At 44.8% G+C, this 23,264-nt stretch overlaps 1 protein-coding gene and 1 pseudogene across 4 annotated transcripts in view; one reads left to right on the top strand and one right to left on the bottom strand.

The window, feature by feature from the left end:
- nlgn2a (neuroligin 2a) overlaps positions 1-13,412 on the top strand; it is a 147,392-nt gene extending 133,980 nt beyond the window's left edge. For 3 of the 4 annotated variants that reach the window (XM_040179584.2, XM_040179583.2, XM_040179581.2), the window contains 5 exons: positions 2,594-2,779; positions 5,337-5,602; positions 6,115-6,268; positions 7,361-7,727; positions 8,750-13,412. In XM_040179584.2, coding sequence (XP_040035518.1) covers positions 2,594-2,779; positions 5,337-5,602; positions 6,115-6,268; positions 7,361-7,727; positions 8,750-9,569 — 1,793 coding nt within the window. In that variant the 3' untranslated portion in view covers positions 9,570-13,412. 4 annotated transcript variants of the gene reach the window in all.
- Positions 13,413-15,715: 2,303 nt separating this feature from the next.
- LOC144410422 (up-regulator of cell proliferation-like) lies at positions 15,716-18,700 on the bottom strand (annotated as a pseudogene).
- Positions 18,701-23,264: the final 4,564 nt, after the last annotated feature.

Here is a 23,264-nt window from a genome sequence, read left to right as displayed (position 1 = left end):
TGGCTCTGATTGGGTCGCTTCTGTACTTCATGCTTGTAAGAACAGTAACTTCTAGTGCAAAACATATAGGTAATCTATGTGACTTTGCCCAGTAGTGATGAAAAGGTTCCCACGTGTTGATATCTGGACGCTGCTCCCGCAGTGCTCTGACATAGAAGTAGCTTCATCTTGCATTAATCAGCCTAATTGATGACCTCATAAGCACATTTGGTTATGTTTAATATATCATAGCGATTACAGCAGGGCATTAGGCAGCTTATTTGCCTCGTGTTTGTGCACGGCTTAATTAATGCACTCAGACATGCAGCTTGTTTGTGGCGTTTAAAGAGCAGCACAAAGCCATTAAATGCATGATGTGCTTACTGATATTTTAATAATGGTACCTTTTTTTGTTTTTATGGATCACTCGGGATGATGAATATTCATCAGAGAAATGATCATATTAATGGTGCTATTATGACCTTCGCTAAGTACAGGCCTTTAGCATAAGATAAAATATGATCAAATAAAATAGAGAATTCAGGATAAATATGTTCGTGTAAAAGGGTGGTCAGGAAAACTTCTTCTGGGGGAAGAAGAGACATCTTCCATTATGTATCCTATTGTTCAGTATCATATTTGGCCACTAGGTGACACTGTGTTCACGTCCATTCGAGAAGGTAGCACCTTGTTTAGAAGTGGTGGTGAGGTCGAGCCAGGCTGTGCTTCTCACTGCAGTTCATTTACAGATTAAACAATCCCGTTCCTGCTATTGTAATTCTTGCTATTGATTGGGCCTTTGCCATTGTCATGTTTCCAGCTTGGTTTGTTTGTTTGTCTGCTTATCATCAGGTGTACTGAAAAAGCACCGGTCGGATTTACATTGTTACCATTCCAGCATACACATTTAATTTGCTGTATTATTTCCCACTCAAACATAGATTGCTGCTCGTATCCTTCAACCCGCCACTACACCACAATACATGTGTTGAAAGGAATACCTGACTCCCATGTCCTGAACCAAAACCCACAGACAGAAACAACTTTCTAACCAGCGTCATAAACCTAATTCCATAAAAGAAATGGAATAAAAAGATATAAAAGAAAAAAGAAAAAGACAACAGAGCTATGTTTGGAAGGATCCAAACATTTGACTCTACACAAGTGTTTAACCTCCACTGTACTGGTTGAACGGATGACCTTTCCCGCCCATCCGCCTTTATTAAAGCTCTAATTAGGAGTCGCATTAGGATCTGAGAGGCCGCCAGTAAATGGGCATTTAAACAGAAAAGATGTAGGTCTTCGGTGGAACAATCGAAGATACTGAGCAGTAATAATGAGAGGCAAATGTCAGAAAAGGTGAGCCATTATTACAACGCTCGGGTGAACCAGCGGTTCCAGAGCGACTTTGATGAACGCTACTATTCCACGAGGGAAATTCCCTTTGCGAAAAGGATTTTGTGCCACTGGTAAACACAATGAATGCAGCACTGGAAATTGACTAAACTAAATAAGATCAAAGCATTGAATAAGTCATGACTGTGCTTCCAGTGATGCATGCACAGATGTTTAGAGGTGGTGAAGTCGAAGTCGTCATTACGTAACTAGATTAAGCATCTGCATTATTGAGCCGTTCCAATTGTCAGCAAATCCCATAAAGGGGCCAGAGCCAGCGCGGTGTTAGTTCATTAGATCTTAGCATGCTTTTATTTCCCTCTCCCCCAGCAAGTATGTGTGTTCATGACATGTAAATCGTATCTCAAATGCATATCAATATATACATGTTTTATTCTTTTATTTTTTTCATTTCTTACATTTTTATAGTTTCATTACAAGGGATCCATGGCAAAGATTAAAAAAAATCCTTAAGAAATAAACTGAAATGAGGTGTAAATATACCAAACAGAGACTGCTAGAATAAGGATGACATACAATCTTTTTTTAGTTCTACTTTGAAAAGTTAAAATGTCCCCAAAGCTTTTTACTGTAAAAACCTCTCTGATTATTTTTAAAATGTCATGCCATAACACTATTGATAAGGGTAAAGAAGACATTGTACAATGTCTCATCGCTGGTAGTCCAGTTATGGATGTGATTCTGATTAGGGTCTCCTACATTCATGGGAGTACGGGCGGTTTTGCTGTTGGTGTCTTTGTGTGAAAGCCTCTGTTAACGCCATTAGACAGAGCTAACGCCATTAGGAGAGGAGCTGAAAAAGCAATTTGGTCTCACTTCCTTTGCTTTCTCTGTGTTCCGTGTGTCAGTCCTTGTTGATGAATCATGGTGTTGCGCGCGCACACACACACACACACACACACACACACACACACACACACACACACACACACACTCTAACATATTTGTCCTCATGCGATTCCCAGTCAGAAGCTGCTTTACAGGCCGAAGAAGGGAACATTTGCCAGACAGGTGCTGAATACTAAATGTACAGATACTAACGTCGGCTTGTCTCTCTTTCTTCTCCTCCAATCCCTGCATCTCTTCTTCTATATCCTCCTTTCTTTGTTTTTTTTCCCATCTGTCCTTATCATTCTTCCCTCTTAAATACCCTCCCTCACCTTCCTCCTACATCCACTTTGTCCCTACGAACACCCAGGCTTTCTCAGCACAGGTGATCAGTCCGCCAAGGGGAACTACGGCCTGCTGGACCAGATTCAGGCGCTGCGCTGGCTCAACGAGAACATCGGCCACTTTGGCGGCGACCCGGATAGAATCACCATCTTCGGTTCCGGAGCTGGGGCGTCCTGCGTCAACCTCCTCATCCTCTCGCACCACTCGGAGGGTAATTTCACTTTTATTTGTTTCCGTTTGTCTTTGTATGTCACCACATCATTTACTTGCTTTCAATACAGAGCCCCAAAAAAACGGGACCGTCCCTGTATTTGCTGCATGTAGTGAGATGCAGGAACCATTCAGTCCTGTGATGTAGGCTTGACACCTCTATCCCTCAGAGGAAAACGCTGCTTGTCCTCTGAACCGGAGAATTGAAGCGGCCATGTGGCCCATGAGCCAGTCTGGGTTTGCTCCAGGTTATGTGGTTGACGTCTGTGGAAGGTAAATAACACTGGAGGTCCAACAGTGCTCTGTTAACGGTCCACCGCTCTGCAGCTCAGAGGCTCTCCATCCGTCTGACCCCATGCTCCCCATTACCAACAACACCTCCCCGGGGGCTAAGTGTTAACACCAAACCGCCGGCAGTAAGCGGCCCGAGCGGCTTTGATCTGAATCGAGATCCGAGCGGCCAAATGGTCACGCACCCGTCGCCTTTGATCGAGCAGCTCTCCTCCTCCGTCCTAACTTCTCTGTTCTGTTCACCGCTCAAGGAGTCTCCCCCAATATCTCTCCCCTCTGTTCACTTTCTGTCTCACACGTTCAACACAAACCACAAAGGACAGAAACAGGGAAGAGATGGTGGGTGAGGAGGACGCGAGAGATTAGAGCGAGTGTGTTCACACAACCACGCATCTGTTTTAATAACCACTGTATCTGCGTGTGTGTCTGTGTGTGTGTGTGTGTGTGTGTGTGTGTGTGTGTGTATCAGGTATCTTACTTTGACTCATTCTGTGCCTTGAGAGGTAGATCGAGTGAACGTCTGTCTGTGTTCATCTAACTCAACCTGTAGGATTACCACTGGCGTGTACTAACCCTTCATATTAACCACTGCATTCTCATCCTCTCTCCTGTGTTGGCAGGTGACCCACTGAACAGTAAAAACCATATATGAGCCCAATTGGTATATAATTAGATCATGATGATAGAAGGTCTAATAGAAACCTGCTTAGTGTTTGAAAAGTTTAACTCTTAAGAAGTACTGTGAATTAGTTCAATTTTTGAATAAAGAAATAAACCTTATCCAATATTCTTATATTAGGAAGTTTAAATGTGTTGTTAGAAGTGTTGAGTGACAACTTGATATCATGAATGAAGGACAATAGTTACTTAAAAGCATACTTATAGAAGAGTCACCCTATAACCACTTGATGTGCATTAATAGTAAAAGTGGTCAGTATTTCATGTTTAGACATGAGTGTGGTGTCAACCTTCTCATCTGACTCCCTTAAAGTAAAGGAAGAAGTGTATTCTCTGTAATGTTACACTGAAGCAGTAATGGCCACTTTTTGCACACAGGCGCTTTCCATTCCACCAATGCCTGTTTGTTTGTACGGCCGGGAAAGCCTGTATTAACCCCTTGTCTCCTGTTGTTGACAACCACCCCCCTCACACTGCCACCAGTCCATTCTCATGCCTCCGCTTTGTCATCACCCCATCGTCGCCGTCACCATCCTCGTCTTCGTCAGCATCTAACATCAGCCCTAAAGACGCCGCCTGTCTGTCATTCTCCCCACTCCTCCCCCACCAGGGATACCAGGTAAGGAGTCTGCCATCCCCGCCCTTAAAGGGACACCAATCATGTCGACAACGCCGCGTCGCAAATGCAGCCCGGCAGCAGAGCCGAGCGAGATGGACGCCGTGATGAGAGTGTCAGACCGGATGGAGAGAGAGAGCGGTCGTTAGTGACACGGATTTGAGGGAGGGCGGGGGAACGTACAGGGGGCGACGGTATCCGTGGTGTCCTGCGTTTAAAGAGGCCGCAGGGTGGGTAATAGCATTGTTCAAGGAGGCCGAGTAAAAGAACAGACATGGCTCATCAGAAGAAGGAAGCCACCAAATGTACAGCATAGGGAAGGCAAGAGACACTGGGAACAAATGGAACAATACCTCCATCTCAGCCACCCCCACCCGTCTCCCTCAGTGCAGAAACGTAGGTATAGCTGTTTCCAAGCTACTTTTTACTACTATTGATTTCCCAGGCAGAGGGGGCACCGCGGCTCTGCTTAATAATTAACTGACCAATCGTTCAGCCCGGGAGACGAGAGGAGAAAAGAGGGAAAAGGAGAGTGAGAGGAAACGAGTGAGGCAGGCGGCCTCCTAACGAGCCACTTGAGTGTTTCAAACGGCAGCGCGGAGGAGACTGAGGGACCAAGCTAGAGAGAGAGAGAGTCCGACAGAAGAAACAGCCAGCACAAGAAAAGAGGGAAATGGCTCTGTGGGCGACTCAGATGAGCTTATTCCCGGTCTTGCGTCGGCTTCTTTTTTTGTTGGCGCTACAACATGCTCTAATTCTAAAATTGGAAAAGGCGAACGTGAATTCTGCATCATGAAGTCTCTCTGAATGTGGCTCCATCTAAAAACTTTAGTATGACAACATCACAGAGCGCCGTCTTGCCTGCAAAAAAGCAAGAAATAGGGAAATGTAGACACCAGACAATCAGCCGACATGGTTGCATTTTGTTGCATGCATACACTGATACGCCATCTTTTCCCATCTGTCCTCTCAGGTCTGTTCCACAGGGCCATAGCCCAGAGTGGAACCGCCATCTCCAGCTGGTCTGTCAACTACCAGCCCCTCAAGTACACAAAGATCCTGGCCCGCAAGGTGGGCTGCACCTACACAGAGACGGCCGACCTGGTTGACTGCCTGAGGCGCAAGAACTTCAGGGAGCTGGTGGACCAGGACATCCAGCCAGCGCGATACCACATCGCCTTCGGCCCCGTGGTGGACGGAGACGTGGTGCCTGACGACCCTGAGATCCTCATGCAGCAGGTGAGGTTACCAGGATCTCTGCGGATGTGGCCCAGACATTTTGTTTTTTGGGGGTTTTGCAAGCAGGATGAACTGAGATCACAACCAGACAGTGAGAACATGAACATCTTGTTGGAGTTTGTGGAGGCGTGACCGTTCCACCTTTTTTTGAGTTGGGATCTCAGACGGAGAAATTTAAAAGCGGCTGTGAACTCACATTGTAAAACACATTTCCGCGGTGGTGTATTCTGGACCACGGCTCACAACATCTTTTGCTTTTGAGCTTGTACATCCAAACCCTTTGCCACACAGTTTGAGCGTGTGTGTGTGTGAGCAGTCCAATCAAACGCTGATACTCTGTTCCCGGCATGACAAAGTCACATCGTATCCCCCCACAGAGTGAAGAAAAGATCGCAAAAGTACTAGCTTGTATTGGTGGTCCCACAACATTTGCTATACATGAAAGATGCAGATTTCCGTCTTATCCCACTACATTCTGCACTCAACGTGTTCTTCCCCTATTTGGCCACCAGGGGGAGTTCCTGAACTATGACATCCTCATAGGAGTGAACCAAGGAGAGGGGCTGAAGTTTGTGGACGACAGCGAGGACAACGACGGCATCTCAGCGGCCGCATTCGACTACACCATCTCCAACTTTGTTGACAACCTCTATGGCTACCCTGAGGGTGAGGATTGCCACCATTAAATCCCTTTCAGGCTTTAATGTCCTCCACATTATGTCATCTACCGTCTCTCAGATGACAGAAGTGTTTTTTTATGCTTATTAATAGTCCCAGTGGCGTAAATCGTCCTGGAGTCAATACACATTAAGCTGAATTAAAAGGATACATTACCATAATGAGAATTAAACAGCCTAAATCATTATCACAGCACAATAATGACCTAAACACATGACGTAAGATAAATATTTTCCCCGATCCTTAAGCTAGATGTGCACACAAACAAAGATATTTTTGGTCATTTGATGTTATCGCGTATTCTGGACTTCACATACATCAACAGCAACTTGTCAAATTCTTCCACTCCCAGGGGATACGCGAGTTTTTGTAACATCATGTGGACCGAGAATTGGAAAAGAACAAATATGTGAGCTCAGCCCAAGTGAATCAACCAAGACGAGCACACTAAAGAGATTGCCTCTCCTTGAGATTATCTTTCACCACGGTGGGTCTGTGCTTTGGCCTTTGAGGCTCCGTGGGCTCTAACGCTGCCTCTCATCAAGCCCCAGGCAGCCGGCTCCCAATCACAGCGCTGTTGTTCATAACAGATCAGCCCGCAAAGCCCTCGCAGCACGTCGCAGTCAAAATACAGACGCGTTTGGATAATGCGATCCCCGCTTCCTCTCAAGTGCCTGTCACTCATTCTCCACTCCGTCGGGGCGTATTTCTCTCTTTTGCCCTTTTGTGTCGCTCAGTCTGTCCGTTCAGATTCTCTCTCAGCTGTATCTGTTTATCTGTCACACATACATACAAACCAATACTGGGTGCCGCTTGTAAGATGTCGCAGTTCTAAAATCCTGTGCAGTTTTGGTACATTTAGCATTATCATATGAAAAAAAAAAGCATGACAAACATACAAACGGCGCCCCATAAACCAACGCCTTTCTTTTCTCCCTATGTCAGTCATTCCTGTTCCACCACCACCTGTTCCGCAGGTCTTGACCAGTTATCTCTCAAATGTGTCTCTCCTTCCGTACCTTAACGTACATTTCTTTCTCTTTGTTTTTACCTTTTCCTCTCCCGCGTCTTATCCTTCAGGCAAAGACATCCTGAGGGAGACCATTAAATTCATGTACACTGACTGGGCGGACAGGGACAATGGCGACATGCGGAGGAAGACGCTCCTAGCCCTGTTTACGGACCACCAGTGGGTGGCGCCCGCTGTGGCCACGGCCAAACTCCACGCAGAGTTTCAGTCGCCGGTTTACTTCTACACCTTCTACCACCACTGCCAGACGGAGACGCGCCCCGAGTGGGCCGATGCCGCCCACGGAGATGAGATACCGTACGTGTTTGGCGTTCCCATGATCGGTGCTACAGATCTGTTCCCGTGCAACTTCTCCAAGAATGATGTGATGTTGAGCGCCGTTGTCATGACTTACTGGACCAACTTCGCCAAGACTGGGTAAGCCGCCTGTCACGACGACATGATACGTTTGGTTTTAGCTGTGGTGTGGCTCAGGGATAAACTAAATAATGCCCGATAGGTCAAAGGCAGTGCCAGTAGATCACCTACCATTAATAAAATAAATAACCTCACGCATGCGGCGACGGACAACTAATGCTAATGCTAACTAGCAATCCCTGTGAACTAACAGATTTAATTTCATTCAAAAGCAACCCTGGCTGATTCAAGTCAGTGCAACTCATCGAGTAAGGTGATGACCAAGACTGTCCGGAATGGTTGTGACGAGGCTTGTCAATAGATTATTAATTAATGATTAAAAAAATAATAATAAACACATTTTGAAATCCATTAACTTGATATTGGCGATAAATTCATTTTGTTGTTACAATGTTGATTTTAATGAATGTTTGTTATTCTTCCATATACTAAATCTTACAAGTAATGAGTAATCACTTAAACAACAGTGTCTTAAATATATGTTTTATAAACTGTTTATGTTATTTTAAACACAAAACTAGTCACATGAGATCATTTGGAGGCAGAATTCCACCAGGTGGAACATGTTGAACTAGCAACTCTTCCAGCTAGTTTAGCCTAGCAGCTAGCTTAGCATAGCGGTGCTTTAAGTAGTATGTTTGCCACTCACCGCCCTTCTGTTTGACACGTGGAAGGATTCCTCTGCACAGTTCTCTGCTGTATGTCGCGCCTCTGTTTTTGACTTCTGATGCAAAAGCGTCTTGAGCTGCTGTCTTGCTTTCTCCGATGTAACTGACTGCAGCTAGCGTCCGTTTCGGTCAACTTCCGGATGACTTGGTCAGTTGAAAAGTAACTTGAGAGCTGGGAAAGTGTGGCCACTCCTGGTCTAGTGCCTTAGATAGTAGTAGTAATAGTAGGGTTGTTCTGATCTTGTGAACCAAAGAAGTTCATAACTACACAGATGTAATTAATGTTTAGATAGCGACGCCGTTTAGCCAGACAATTAAAACTTTGACTGAGATGTCCCCTCTGTCCTACAATAGGGACCCCAACCTGCCAGTCCCTCAGGACACCAAGTTCATTCACACCAAACCCAACCGCTTTGAAGAGGTTATCTGGACCAAGTTCAACTCGAAGGACAAGCAGTACCTGCACATTGGATTAAAACCCCGCGTCAGAGACAACTACAGAGCTAACAAGGTGGCCTTTTGGCTGGAATTAGTCCCCCACCTCCATAGTCTACATGAGGAGCTCTTCCCCACTACGACCCGCTCTCCAGCAGGCCCGGGCCACGTCACCCCCAGATCGGGCCGCGGCCCAACCCGTCATCCTTACCCCACCTTCGCCTCTGATCCGGACCTCGACGGTTCGGAGCGTCCGCGACCGGAAATCTTCCCCGGAGACACCCGGGATTACTCCACGGAGCTGAGCGTGACAGTCGCCGTGGGGGCGTCGCTCCTCTTCCTCAACATCCTGGCATTCGCTGCCCTTTACTACAAGCGTGACAAGCGGCACGAGATGCGGCGCCACCGGCTGTCTCCTCAACGCGGCGGGACGGCCAACGACCTGGCTCACAGCCAAGAGGAGGAGATCATGTCCCTGCAGATGAAGCACTCGGAGCACGACGCTCACCACGACATGGAGCCCCTCCGGCCCCACGACATCCTACGGCCCGCCTGCCCGCCCGACTACACGCTGGCACTGCGCCGGGCCCCCGACGACGTGCCGCTAATGACACCCAACACCATCACCATGATCCCCAGTACCATCACCAGCATGCAGCCACTTCATGCCTTCAACACCTTCCCCTCCACCGGCCACAACAACACCCTGCCCCATCCCCACTCCACCACCAGGGTATAGTAGGAACTAGCACGACACAGCGCCACCTTTGGACTGGGGAGAGTGGCTCTGCTGGGGATCTAGAAGGGAGGCCCCTGGATGTGGGTCCTTGTTCTCTTCTCGTATTCACTTTCTCCACAAACAACACACCTCCTCCATTGTGTGCTGTCAAACTCAGCAGCTCCACCGGTGTCGTGTGGAGAAGCAACTGAACTGCATGGCAGCAGATGATCCGTTCAGGGGCGATTTAGATTGTTCAAAGATACGGTTTTCTAAGGTATGCCGTTTCCAGACTAAAGCCCCCTGACACTACGCTAAGAGACAAATGACTTTTGGCCCTCAAGGTTTTCTTCCTCTTCTTCTTTTCTCTCCCTGGCGTGCTACGTGCATTTAGCGATCTCTTTTCTACATCTTTGTCTTATCCCTGCTTTGTTCCTCTCATTCATGGGATTCTTTCCCTCTCCCCTGCGCTCCTTTGCTCCAGGAACTCACATGGTACCGAGCCGTAGGAGGGGGCCACTAGTAATCATTTAGCTAGGAAAACGTCGATATCTGATACTGTCATTCTACCAGCATTCTTGGTGCCAAGTATGTACTACTGTGTTTGCTTTTCATCGAGGGAGAAAAAACAAAAGAAAATCCTTGAGTATTCCTATTTACTGTCAATTAACAGATGATGTGTGTTCTCATGACAAAGTGCCAAACTGGCCCTCGATTGTGTTCCTTTTTCTTTCTTTCATGTTTTTCTGTTCAAGCATTTGTTTAGTTGTTGTCTTTTGTGGAAAGATCTTTTGCTGAAAATATAGATATAGAGAAATGATATTATATATATAGTTATATATAAATGTGTACAAAGGAGAAAGTATATAAGGGTTTTTCTCAGTGGGGATCTATGCATGAATTATTTTTCAAGATGATGACAAGGGAGGGTGGGTGGGGGGGGCGAGGACACTGTATCTGCCAATGCACGCTTCCCAAATCTAATATCATTTTGGCTCTGGATATCTTGGTTTATTTTCGAGAACTCACAGAACAAGAACATCACAGACAAAATCGTCTCTACCTTCCAACACCCATTTATTAAAAAGATCATCTCCACAAATCACAGAAGATGTTGATCAACTGTGAACATACTCCTCCATTCATTCTCTCCTACGTGGTGTTAATTAGAGCTTTTTCTCCAACCAGGTGATGCTTCATGCCGGCCACAGGCCCATCATCCTACAGTAGCTACGTTTCCTTCCTGTCTGTTCGGAGGTGATTGCTTTTTAGGGTGCCGGAAGTACAAAATGTGTTGTAGCTGCACTGAACAGAATTATTTTTGTATTTCATTAAGGGTGACAAACAAGGCAGACGGCCTTTGCCCTTTTACGTACATCATCTCCTGTGGGCGTGTGGGGGGGTGTGTGGGTTCAGAGATGGACCCTAATTGGTCACCCAAGAGATAGATATGCTTTCACGATCCCCCCCCTTGTGAAGACGCTGGAACAAGCTCCCTCTGCCCCCCCATCAACCTCACTTACTCCCTCTCTTTTCTTGGGTCTGTTAGTACTCTACCTTTCTATTTGAGAGCAACGCTCATATTGCAGAGATCAAATCACTGCTGTGAGCACCAAACCTCTGAACCCCTGACTCAATGTGTCCGCTTCTAGACAACCTGACCTCAGTTTAGCTGTGCTGATGTCCTCACATTCAAGGGGAAGTTCACAAAGCTAGTGACTTTTTTTGGAAGCTCATCCGTTGTATGTTAAAACTAAGCACACTGAGGGTAAACCGGTGGGGCTCGGGGGCTGCAGCGCGGAGCTGCAAGATAAAAAGAGGGCTTGGATCTCCCAAAAAGGGTAAAAGCCACAACTGCTGTTTCAGATTCGGTGTTTTCCTTTTTGGGGGAGAATGTGCAGGCCTTTAGCTCAGTGATGCCCCACTCCACCTCCCTGAGGTTCTCTGCTAGGGATTTTACACATTGGATGATGGGTAAAGCTGTTGTTTGAGCCCACAGGAAGACATGGTAGCCTATGTGCAGTATGGGGGATATTAGTCACTGGTGCTGTCTTTGCTTGTGCTCTAGATATAGCCTGTTTGTTTTCTATTTTCTAACTGCCTAACAGGGAGGGTGGGGAGGTACAGAAGAGAGAGAAATGCACCTGGCGGCTCCTGTCAGCGATTTTGTTAGCCCTCTGAAAGGGAAATGTGCACAATCTGGGGGTGAATAAATGCAGTGGAACCGACGATGGACAGCAGGGCAAGGAAAGGTGCGCGCTGTGGAAAAGAGACTTTGGTAGGTGACTGGAAAAAGACTCTGCCTTAAATGTAGAAATCGAAAAGGAAAATGCGAACATTCAAAGGCACGGTCATCTTTCTACCCACAATGTCTGCCAGGAGGAAACCTACCTATCTGCCCTACGGAGGATCAAACATGTCCGATACACACACGTGAACACTTTTGTACTCGCTCCTGTGGATGAGGAGGCAGTGAGGGGTTGTGAGGTAAACCTCAACACAGCACAGCAACAATGAAACCACCAGAGGAGAAAACTCAAACAAGGTATTTAGTTCGGTCTGTTCTTTTACCCTGTCTATTTTATAAGCTAACACTGGAGGGAGACATTACGGCTGCTCCACTGCAGACTGCCCACACTGTGGAGACTGAATGTGTGAAGAGAAATACCAAACTGGGTGGCTGGACAGAGAGAGACACGCAACATCTGGAAGAGGATCAAAAATGTAAATTTTTAAGTGTAAGAATCAAACAGACAAATATTTGTAAATATTAAGTTTCTTGTTTTTTTTCTTTCTTTTTTTGTGAATGAATGAAATGCCTATTTTGTGACAACAAAAGACAACAGGTGCAGTTGGCAACAACAGAAAATGGCTGCAAGGTTGAGGTAAAAAAAAATGCTTTCCATTAATAACATCCTAAATACATTTTCTTCCCCTTTGTCTCACATTGTCCACAATTACCAGGGCATCCTGTAGCACCATGATTCCTTACCAGGAGAAACACTGTGACATGAATGCATCATCACTGCAGCCCTCACTCGGCAGAGAGCATAAGACGCTGAAGTTAACTTTTGCTCGTTTCCAATTGAAAGAGTTTATGGATTTTAGTTCTAACAACTTCTCTTCCCTTGGTGTGGGGGCTCGGGCTGTGATTCCTGGTCCGGACTTTTACACCATACGATGCCTCAGAGAGAAATTAAAACACACAGGACTTTTTGCCTCCACACACTGTGTGGCATTGTGGTGAAGGAGGTGGTGTTGAACTTAGTGATGTGAAGGAGAAGTGGAGAGCTTCATGCTCGCAGCAGTTGAGATGGATAAAATGTATCTGCAAAAAGTCCTGTGCGCTTTTAGAGTGTGAGCGTGTGTCCAACAGTGGATCAGACTGGATGTACGTGGACACACACTTCGCCTCGTCTGTGTCATGAAGTGAGTAGCTGTGGTTCAGTGTTGCCGCTGGATTTTGGTTTGGTGCCCAAAAACTACAGTCCGCCAAGCAAACCAAAAAATGGCTTCATTATCACTGAGATATTATGAGATCTGTGGTCAGCCCGTGGTGCACACAGCGCATATGGTGCAGTGACACTCACACACTCACTCACTCACATAAATCTCCAGCTTGCTTTCGATTGCATCAGGTTGCACCTGTTGTCTTGTGTTTACATTCTTTGTGGAATTCAGATACCCAAAACCCGAGATGAAGAAAAATGTTAGATAATGGAATTTAAAAAAAGATTATTAAAAAAAAGGTATAGTTAAACTATATAAATAAATGCGGTGATGATATTTCTGTTTACTTTAGAGGTTATTATACACTGTATGCTGTGATTTCGATCTGGGAAACATTAAAGACATTCATAGCCATTTTGCCAATTTTGTTTCTTTATTGATACAGTGAACAAAGGTAAGTACACATTTTAACAGAAGACAAAAATAAGTTCTATATATTTTCGTAATCATGAATATGTGTAATCCGATTCTTAAGAATAATTCCAGCATATATTTACATTTTTGTCGTGTATAATTGTAAACAAAACCCCATCTAGAATATTTATTTATATCTATATTGTCCTATTTCTATTCTCCTGAAAAATAAAAACTTTCGAAGTAATACTAATTGAAATGAAACGCAGACAAATTTAGTGGAGTTAAAATAAGATTATATTGTTAAATAAAAAGAAAACTCACATTTTGAAATTTAGACAAGGATAAATATATTTTAATATATAGATCTTTAATATACAGATCTTTTAATATATATTTAAGGATGCAAAACAATCTACATCTCAATTAACCGTCAAACGATGTTTACTTTTTTATATTGAGATTCTTATCCAGAGTAAAACTGAAATACACATCACATACAACTTGATTGAAACAATTGTTCTGCAACCCTCGAATGTCTAATTACTATTTGAGAAAAAAAAAGTTAAATAAATTTTATTTGAGATTGGGATGTCATAGAAACTAAAAATTTATAAAAGATAAGGCATTTGATTCGCTGTGTCCATCTTTTCACTGATGGACACAGTGAAAAACAGATTTCAGATTCTAATTGAACACAAGACATTTAGTATATTCTAGCTTGTGCCCTTTACGTATACATTGGATCAATATATGTGTATTTTGAGTTTTTCTCATTAAAATAGAAAACATCTAAAACATGTGTACTTACTATATCTTCAGCTCTCAAATTTAATAAGATCTAAATATCCATGTGAGGATGTTCAATATTTATGAGGATGTGTGCCTCTGTAACCAGAAAGCATGTCGTCTCTCACTTGATGTTGAAGGAGACTTTGACGCTTGCTTCTGCTTCCTTACGTGTGATCAGTTGCCATCTTGAAGGAACATCTGCAGGCTTTGCATTGAATTCTTTGGCAAACTGCTTGTTGAACTTTGCCACTACATATTTCCAGTAGTCTGAAGCCTGAAATCTGGAGCGATTCTCCAGTCTGGGTAAATCTCTGTGTAACGCTTGTAGGGGTGCCATTCATTCTTTGTGGCAGAGCAGCGAAAACTTGCATCACTGATCACAGATGAAGAGCATACGTCAGTGACAAGCTTTTCTGTCAGAGTCCACCTGAATGTACCCAGAGCCTGCGGCCGATGTATTGAGGTCCAGTGCTCGGAGTTGCCTCACAAGGCGCTGCACAGAATGGACACTGTTTACCACATCCAATCATTTTGGCGCAAAGCTCGTTCTGAGGATTCACATTTAATCGTTGTAGTTTTGTTAGAATGTCTGTTTTTTTAAACTTCTCTTCAAGGAACTGTTTCATGTCCTTCACACAGCCAGTCAGCCAGTGAGCAAACTGTTCCTGGTCGGCATTGTTCAGGACCATGAAGGAAGCAAGAGCGTTTTGGGAAATGGCCAGTTTATGACCAAGTTCCTGACAGACATTTTGAACGAATGACCTCAGGTTTCCACTCTTCTTGGTTTTAGCTTTGTTGACTGCTTCATTTATGCTCTTGATACTTGACAGGAGATGTCGATCCTCAAACTCCGACATCGCAGAGCTGTTTGAGAAGTGCTCCACCATTTGGTCCAGTATCCATTTCTTAATGTACTCTTCATGAGACCGAATGTAGCTCAGATAGTTCTCAAAGACATCCTTTGATAACAAATCCAATAAAACTGAAGACTGGAAGAACATTCGGGTGCTGAACTTGTGGTCTGTCAGCATTTCGCCAATAATATCAGGACCCAAGGAAAGGTTGACGAGGCCTTCGACTGCAGGACTCAAGCAGTTATTCATGAATTCTTCTGCCTTTTTGTGGCACTGGTCTCGTTCATTGAACACATCTTTAAAATCTGTGCGGAACTTTTCCTTGTTTTGCTTTAGGCATCTGTGGGGATCGTTCACATTGATGAAGTCTTGATGCATTTCTTGAAACTGTCTTGCTGCGATTCCACAGATGTGCTGTTTGAGAGAAACTTCAAACCCGATGTCTGTCATAACATCCTGATGGTTTTGCAGCCTCTCATCAATCAAATTCAAAATCTCCTGGATGTAAGTGTCATGATAATTGTTTTTACTTTGCTTTTTTCCAGTTATAAACTGTGTGCAACTTGAAATGATGCTGTCTGCAACTTGTTGGACAGCCTTTGGGTGACTGGAAAACCATCCAATCACTTTCTTAAAGAATCCATCAGCTACTACGTTAAAGGGTTCAAATCCACAATCTTGCAGCTCTTTTTTGTTTAACAGTTCGCATGCGTGACTTCCCTTGTGCTTTACATTTTGTCTCAGGTGGTAGGACACACTGGTGTAAATGTCCTTGACCTCCATTCTTGAAAAGGAGAGTTCCTTCAATGTTTTAGTCCACATGTTGTCAAATTCTTCATCCAGCCCTTTTCTGTCATTTGGACTTTATTCTTCCGACACTCTTCAATCAATGCACACACTCTCTCTTCTAATTGTTTTGTGTGGTTCTCCTTGATTTTATCAAGTTCCGTCATCCCCTGCCTGATGTCAGCTGCTGCTGTGAGCTGATTAAACACAGAGTTCTCCAGTTCTCGTCGAAGACTCTTCGCACTGCTTGCAAAGTTCTCTCTGTATCCTTCCACCAGATAGACATGACCCTCTGTTTGCTTGAAGTACTTTGCCAGACTGTCAAGAAGCTTTGTCTCCCATTCAGACAGCTCTGTGCGAGCTTGACTTTTCAACTGTGTGAGAAAGTCTGACATTTCAGATATCTCAGATTTCTCAGCAACTGTACCAAAGTTCTTAATCTTTGTTTCGGCATTCAGAACCCACGTGTACATGAACTTTCTCATTTCCCAATCCCATTTGTTGAACTCTGTGCACAGCCTCATGTATGCATCAGCCACAAGGCTGTTTCTGGAGCTGAAGATGAAGTTTTTGTGCTTCACCGCATTCCAAAGACTTTCTATCCATTTTGTAAACTCCAATACATCATTGGCAGTTGTTTGACATCTTCCCAAAATTTGGAATATGTTCTTCTTCAGCTCGTACACAGCTTCGCTGTACCCTGCATTGACTGGTGCCATTGGTGGGTTTCCATTCCAGAGTCCAGGAATGTACCAGTTCCCAGTGTCTGGGCTGTACTCCATCACACCAGTGAAGCTCTTGCTCTCTTCTTTCTTTTCCATTTTGGCTGCTGCCTGGGTCATCTCGTTTAACTGTTGCAGAAGCAGTTTCCTGTCTCGTAGGTTCTTCTCAGGGGCTGAAACGTCTGAGACGTTCTGGTAAACAAACTGACATTTGGGCTTTTTTCCCCACTTCTGTCATCCTGAGGAAAGCATGCACAACTATTTGTAGGATGTCTTTCATTTCTGTTGAATTCTCCATTGCAATATTGATGATGGTGATATCACTCAGTCCCACAACAAGGGTTGCAAGCTCATTGTCGTGCTCATGGCTGTTGTCCAGCTGTGCAAGCTCTGGTGACTTTAAACCCTCAGTGTCAATAATCACCAAATAATCACAGTTGAGAACTTTTTTAACAACTTCCTTGATTCTGATGAGCAAGATAAAAGCACCTCGAGTGCATCGACCGCTGCTGACTGAAAACTGCACTCCAAACATGGTGCTGAGGAGAGTCGACTTCCCTGTGCTCTGAACTCCAAGAACTGTGACCACTAGTATCTTGCTCTTTGCTGATATCAAGTCATTGAGCTGAGAAAGAACGTCACTAACCCATCTGAGAGGTATGTTGGATGCATCTCCATCTACCAGCTCAAGGGGAAATCCATCAAGTAACAATTGTGCGCAGAGTTTTGGCAGATGCTGTAATTGTTGACGTGATGGATGCCTTTCATGAAGGGAAAGTGAAGCTTCATAGATCTGACCCATTTCGCAGAAGAAGTGTTCAATCTCCAATGAGCTTTTGGAAAGTGGTCTGTCAATTTCTTTGATTTCTTCTTTATCCTCTGAATTTTTGCATGTTTCTTTGTACTGCTCTCTGAGATCAGACAGTATCTTTTGGGACACGTTATCAAGGTTTATTCGCATCCATTTCAGGAAGTAGATCTTCTCTGTCCCTGGGTTTGATATTGCCTGGATGAAACATGTCATTGCATTTGACATGTCATAAGAGTTCTGTTTTTCCCGAAGTTTGCTTTTCTCTTCCTGAAGATTGCTTTTATAGTCTTCTATTTTTTCAGAACCAACATTTCGAAGCCAACATTCTTCCTTCTCTAAGCGGGTCAGTTCCTTCCAGATTTGACCTTGCAAGGGCAGCTGGGCTTCTTTGTATTCAAGGATATCTTGAATTTCAGAAGTGATGGCATCTGCATTTTTCTTGGCAGTCTGGCACTCAGGAGAATCTTCATCAACCAAGATTCCCAGTTCATGAGCAATGTCAGCCATTTCCTCGATTCCCATCTTCACCTTTGTGTTCTCAACAACATTGCTGACTGTCTGCCGCAATTTTTTGACAAAGTCTGCATCATTCATTTGTTTAGTCTTCAATATTATGTTGCTGTTGGTCAAGCCCAACTTGGTCGCTACCTTTTTTAGAGCGTCTATACTGGAGCGCTTGCTTTGATGGTTCCCAACCAAGAAGATATGTGCTTTGTGCCGTTGGTTGGTAAGCAGCTCACACTTAAAATCCAAAGTGTCAAAGAAGACAAAAACCCAAGCAGATGCCTCACACAAAAATGAAAATTGTGTTTCAAATGAATCAATGTCCCCACGAAGGTTAGCTACAGCTACCGGCTCACTAAAGCTATCCATGTTTTTGTTCCCACAAGGAAGGTACCAAGTGATTTCAACCAGTCCATTGGATATTCTCCTTGGACTGTCACCACACTCCATGTCATGATGAACAAAGGTGTCATGGTACTGCTGAGAATTACTCAGAAGCTTATTGAGGATCTCGGACTTTGACAAGGAACATTCACCCAGTCTCACAAAAGATATCATTGGAAGTTTAGAGAGAACAATTCTTTCTTCATTAAAGCCTTTGGATTCTGTAAGGGACTGAGGTCTGTACTTTTTGACGATGTCTCTCATGGCCCAAAGCATGAGTGTACACTGCTTTGTGTCACAATTAGGAAGCAGCAGAGGCACAGAAAACTGACACATGGACATTTTAAGTGCCATTTCCTGTCGTACAAAACCATCAGAACACAGAAAGAGGGCGGTTATTATATCAAGGGGGTTTAGCATGTCACCTAAATTCAGATCCTCAAACAGATCATCAAAATCGAACTCCTTCTTTGCTATTTTCTTTGCTTTCTTTGCTAATATGGTGCGATATTATAAACAAGCAAACAACAATTCAATGGCAAATGTATTAACCTTTTATTTGAATAAAGTGCAACCATTTTCAATGTAAACATTACTACACAATGTTTGGATCAATTCACAGAACCCCGGATTTTCAACCACATTGTTGGGTCGCATGTCTCTACAGATAAACTTGGCAATTGTTACTGTGATGTTGAGTTTCGTGCTGGTGAGGCCTGAGGTGTCTGCAGAGCTGGAGTTACCTTCTGCTGCTGCTGCAGCGGTAACGCTGCTAGAGGTGCCTGCAGGTGACTGTCGGCGCTGTTTAATCCCATGGCGCCTTAGTAGATGGCTGGAAAGATTTGTCGTGTTTCCGTGTGTGACACCAAGTAGGGGGGGGGGGGGGCTGTTTTACTTCTAACTACTGGAATAACACCAGGGTCTTTTCTTTATCATAAGAGGGGGAAGTCCTCGAGCTGGACTGGTCGGTTTACTCAAGGAACGGAGATCATATTGTGGTGCAAAACAATAATGTATAAGTACATTCAACTATTCTAATTTGGCTGACAGTTTGTCACGGAACAATCTGTGTACTTGCCCGGGTCCCTATTCACGGTGAGGGTAGGGCGAGCGCCTGTGTGGAGGCAGCGAATCTCCCAGTACATCTAATCACCCGTGCAACCTATAAACATGCAACACTGTTACGGCCCTTGGCCTGTTTCTGGTCGTTCTCCTGCCCCTCCTCTCGTTTCAGGCCTAATTGCGGACACCTGGGACGATGGGGGTTAAATGGGAGGTTCTCTGCTGCATGAGGGGTTCTTCCTGCGCTGGTCTGGCGACGGGAGGATCAGATGCCGCTCGGTTGGCCCGTCCGGCTCCATACCTCGCTTGGGGCTCCAAGGACGTGACAGATGCACATTTAAGTTTATTTGCGGTTATGTCTTTTATTTTTACAACCAACACTTGCTCCCACACATACCACACATCCCTACACTTGCTTTACACCACTGATACTGCCGTTCACACCTCATCGTTGGTTTTGTTGTTTAAAGTTGTGTTTGAGGCACAATAAACTTATGTTTGGCACCGTTGCTCGTGGCATGGTCTCCCCTCTTTTGTTGCGGCCTTGAGTCAGCCGTAACAAGTTGGGGGCTCGTCCGGGATGCGCGTGATTTATGCTAGTCATTTGGTTTTGTTTAGTGAGCGTTGTGTTTGGATTTAGTAATTTGTATATGAGCGCTTGAGGGGCATATGAGAACTTGAATGGTGACTTTTTCCGTGCGTGTTGATTGGCGGTTGAGGGGAAATCCCGTGACGCCGTTGCCCTTATATGATTAATTGTTGCGCTCTGGGAGACGTGCCTGAGTTTGATTAGTTGTAATTTGTGTGCTGGCGTACTCGAGTGGGAAGGATTGGGCGTGTGTTTTGGCCGTGGGGGGCTGTTTTTGGAGACGTGTGAAGGTAAGTGACAGTTTGTTAAAGTGCACTTAAGTTGTGGGCTGGCGTTTTTCCTTGTAGGCCTAGCAGCGTGTCCCAATAGGGGGTTAGCTGCGTTATTGTTTTAGTGTGGAGGTACGGCGGGTAGAGCTTCCCATTTTCCCTTTCCCGACATCGGCTCGGGAGCATGTCCGTGGTTTCAGGGGGGTTGCCAGTTTGCTGGTCGCCTTTACCGGACCATCGGGTTGTAAATGCATAAAAACCCACCGCTACGCCTCACGAAGACTAGGGTACAGTAAGTTAGCGTTTGGGATAGGTAGTTAGCGGGGAAACGCCGTCCTTGGGGCTGTGGTTGAAACTGAAAGCCTTTGTGTACTGATAAATTTGTCACTTAAGCTTCGTCTCTATTGGTGAATTTGTTAGCCATGGATGAAGTGGTGGAAGATTTTATTGAATCGCCACAGGAATGTGGATTAGATATTTGTACTAAGAAACAATTGATCAGGATTGCTGAGTATTTTAAGGTTGATATTGGGGATAGCCGAAAGACAAAGGACTTTGTTAAAGGTAATTTGAAAGCGAAATTGTTGGAAAATGGGGTTTTGATGCCAGGTAAGGTTGACACTTTGGGTGAATCATCTCTGTCGGGAAGAGGAAGCCCAGTTGGTTTATCGTTTGAGCAGCAGAAAGAGTTGCTTTTGTTACGTATTAAAGCTGAACAGGAGAAAGAGCAGGCGATGGAAAGAATGAGGCAGGATTTGGAGCGGGAGAAGTTAGATGTGGAGAGACAAAGACTGGCGCTGATCAGAGAAGGTAAGCTGGAGGGCGAGGCACTCCGGGCTGACCGACCCGCGATGGTGAGCATGAAGCAAGATGACTTGAGTGATTTGAGATTAGTTCCCAGGTTTAATGAGGAGAACCCAGAGACATTTTTTTCCTTGTTTGAGCGTCTGGCAGAGGTTCGAGGTTGGGCTGATTCTACGCGTATGTTAATGTTGCAGTGTGTGTTAACAGGAAAAGCACAACAGGCATTTTCAGCTTTAAGCAGCACTGATTGTGGTAAATACTCTGTGGTGAAAACAGCTGTTCTAAAAGCTTATGAACTTGTGCCAGAGGCGTACCGACTGCGTTTTCGAGGTGGGAGACGTGGCGATAAGTCACATTTAGAGTTTATGCGTGATTTGGCTAGACATTTTGACTGTTGGTGCTCAGCGGCTGGGGTTGCCTCCTTTGAAAACCTCCGTGAATTAGTCATTTTGGAGCAGTTTAAAAACTCTGTGTCGGAAGGCGTTGCCACTTATATTAGTGAGCGTGGGGTCAAGTCTGTTGGTGAAGCTGCTGCGCTGGCTGACGATTATTTCCTAATTCAGACTTCAAGAAATGGTGCTGGCCCTTATGAAGCAAGAGCAAGTAGGCAGTGTGAAGATAAAAGTAGTCGTGTTTCAGGGGATTCAGAAAAAGTCTGTAATTACTGTCACAAGCGAGGTCATTGGAAAAATGATTGTTATGCTCTGAAGTCTCGTCCAAAACAAGCGTTTTCTAGGGCTAATCCGGTGATGTGTGCTGCGTCTGCTACGGACCAGGAATTAGCGGGAATCACTGGAGAAGGCAATTCAGAGTTGAAATCTTACTTGCCTTTCATTACAGAAGGTGTTGTTTCGTTAGTGGGAAGCAAAGAGCAGGTGCGCATAAAGATCTTACGTGACACTGGTGCGTTTGACTCATTTATTGCAGCTGCAACTTTGCCATTTTCAAATGACACCTTTTTGGGCTCAAGCGTTCCTGTAGTGGGAATGGGTTTAAAGGTTTTGAATGTACCACAACACAAAATGATGCTGCACTGTGATCTTTTCCAGGGGGAGGTGTCCGTTGGCGTGCGCCCAGCGTTGCCGATGGATGGCGTTGCTATGATCCTGGGTAACGACATAGCCGGTGATAAAGTATGGGCTGATGTATCTCCGCCTGCCAGAGTGACGGTGACTCCTCTGGTGTGCAGTAAGCCTGATGAGAGTGAGGTACACTTCCCTGATGTGTTCAGGGCCTGTGCAGTAACTCGTTCAAAGCGTGTGGATGGTGATCACTCTGAAAGTGTGGCCTCCAGTCCTCGCCTACGTTTACCTGTGGTCCCCTGGTCTGTTTCTCATGATGAGCTGATGCATGAGCAGAAAGTTGACAGCACTTTGAAGTCTTGTATGGGTGGGGTTTGTTCCCCTGAAGAGGTCAGAAATCGGTCGTGTTGTTATTTTTTGCACAATAATGTCTTGATGAGAAAATGGACGCCTCAGTTTGAGGGGTTTATTGGTGATCCGATTTATCAGGTGGTTGTTCCTTTAAAGTATAGGAATATTGTGTTGCAGATTTCTCATGACCAGTCTGGACATATGGGGGTCAGGAAGACGTGTGACCGAGTTCTGCTGTATTTTTTTTGGCCTCGTTTGAAAAGGGATGTGGCGGCGTACAGTAAGTCGTGTCACACCTGTCAATTGACAAGTAAGCCTAACCAGGTTTTGAAGGCCGTTCCACTGTGTCCAATACCAGCTATAAGTCAACCATTTGAGCATCTAATTATTGACTGTGTTGGTCCATTGCCTCCGTCAAAGTCAGGTTCCAGATATTTGTTGACAGTGATGTGTCAAAGTACTAGGTATCCTGCAGCCTACCCACTGCGTAGTATAACGTCTAAGTCGGTGGTTCGCGCATTGTCCCAATTTATTTCTATTTTTGGAGTTCCACGGGTCATTCAGTCAGATCAAGGGTCAAATTTTTGTTCAAAATTGTTTGCTCAAGTACTAGAACAGTTGAATATAGTTCATAATTTGGCGTCTGCCTATCATGCTCAAAGCCAGGGTGTTTTGGAGAGGTTTCACCAAACACTTAAGTCCATGCTGCGCTCATTATGTGTTCAGATGCAGGGTGATTGGGAAGAGGCTTTACCGTGGATGTTGCTGGCTGCTAGAGAGGTAATCCAAGAAAGTACAGGATTTAGCCCTAATGATCTGATCTTTGGTCATAAAGTGCGGGGTCCTCTGGCTCTGTTGCAGGACAACTGGAAGGAGGCTCAGCCTCCAAGTAACCTACTGGA

Source organism: Gasterosteus aculeatus, chromosome 7, assembly GCF_964276395.1.
Source record: "Gasterosteus aculeatus chromosome 7, fGasAcu3.hap1.1, whole genome shotgun sequence".
Taxonomy (NCBI): Eukaryota; Metazoa; Chordata; class Actinopteri; order Perciformes; family Gasterosteidae; genus Gasterosteus; species Gasterosteus aculeatus.
The sequence above is the reverse complement of the archived record's forward strand: the minus strand, read 5'-3'. Positions and strand labels throughout refer to the sequence as shown.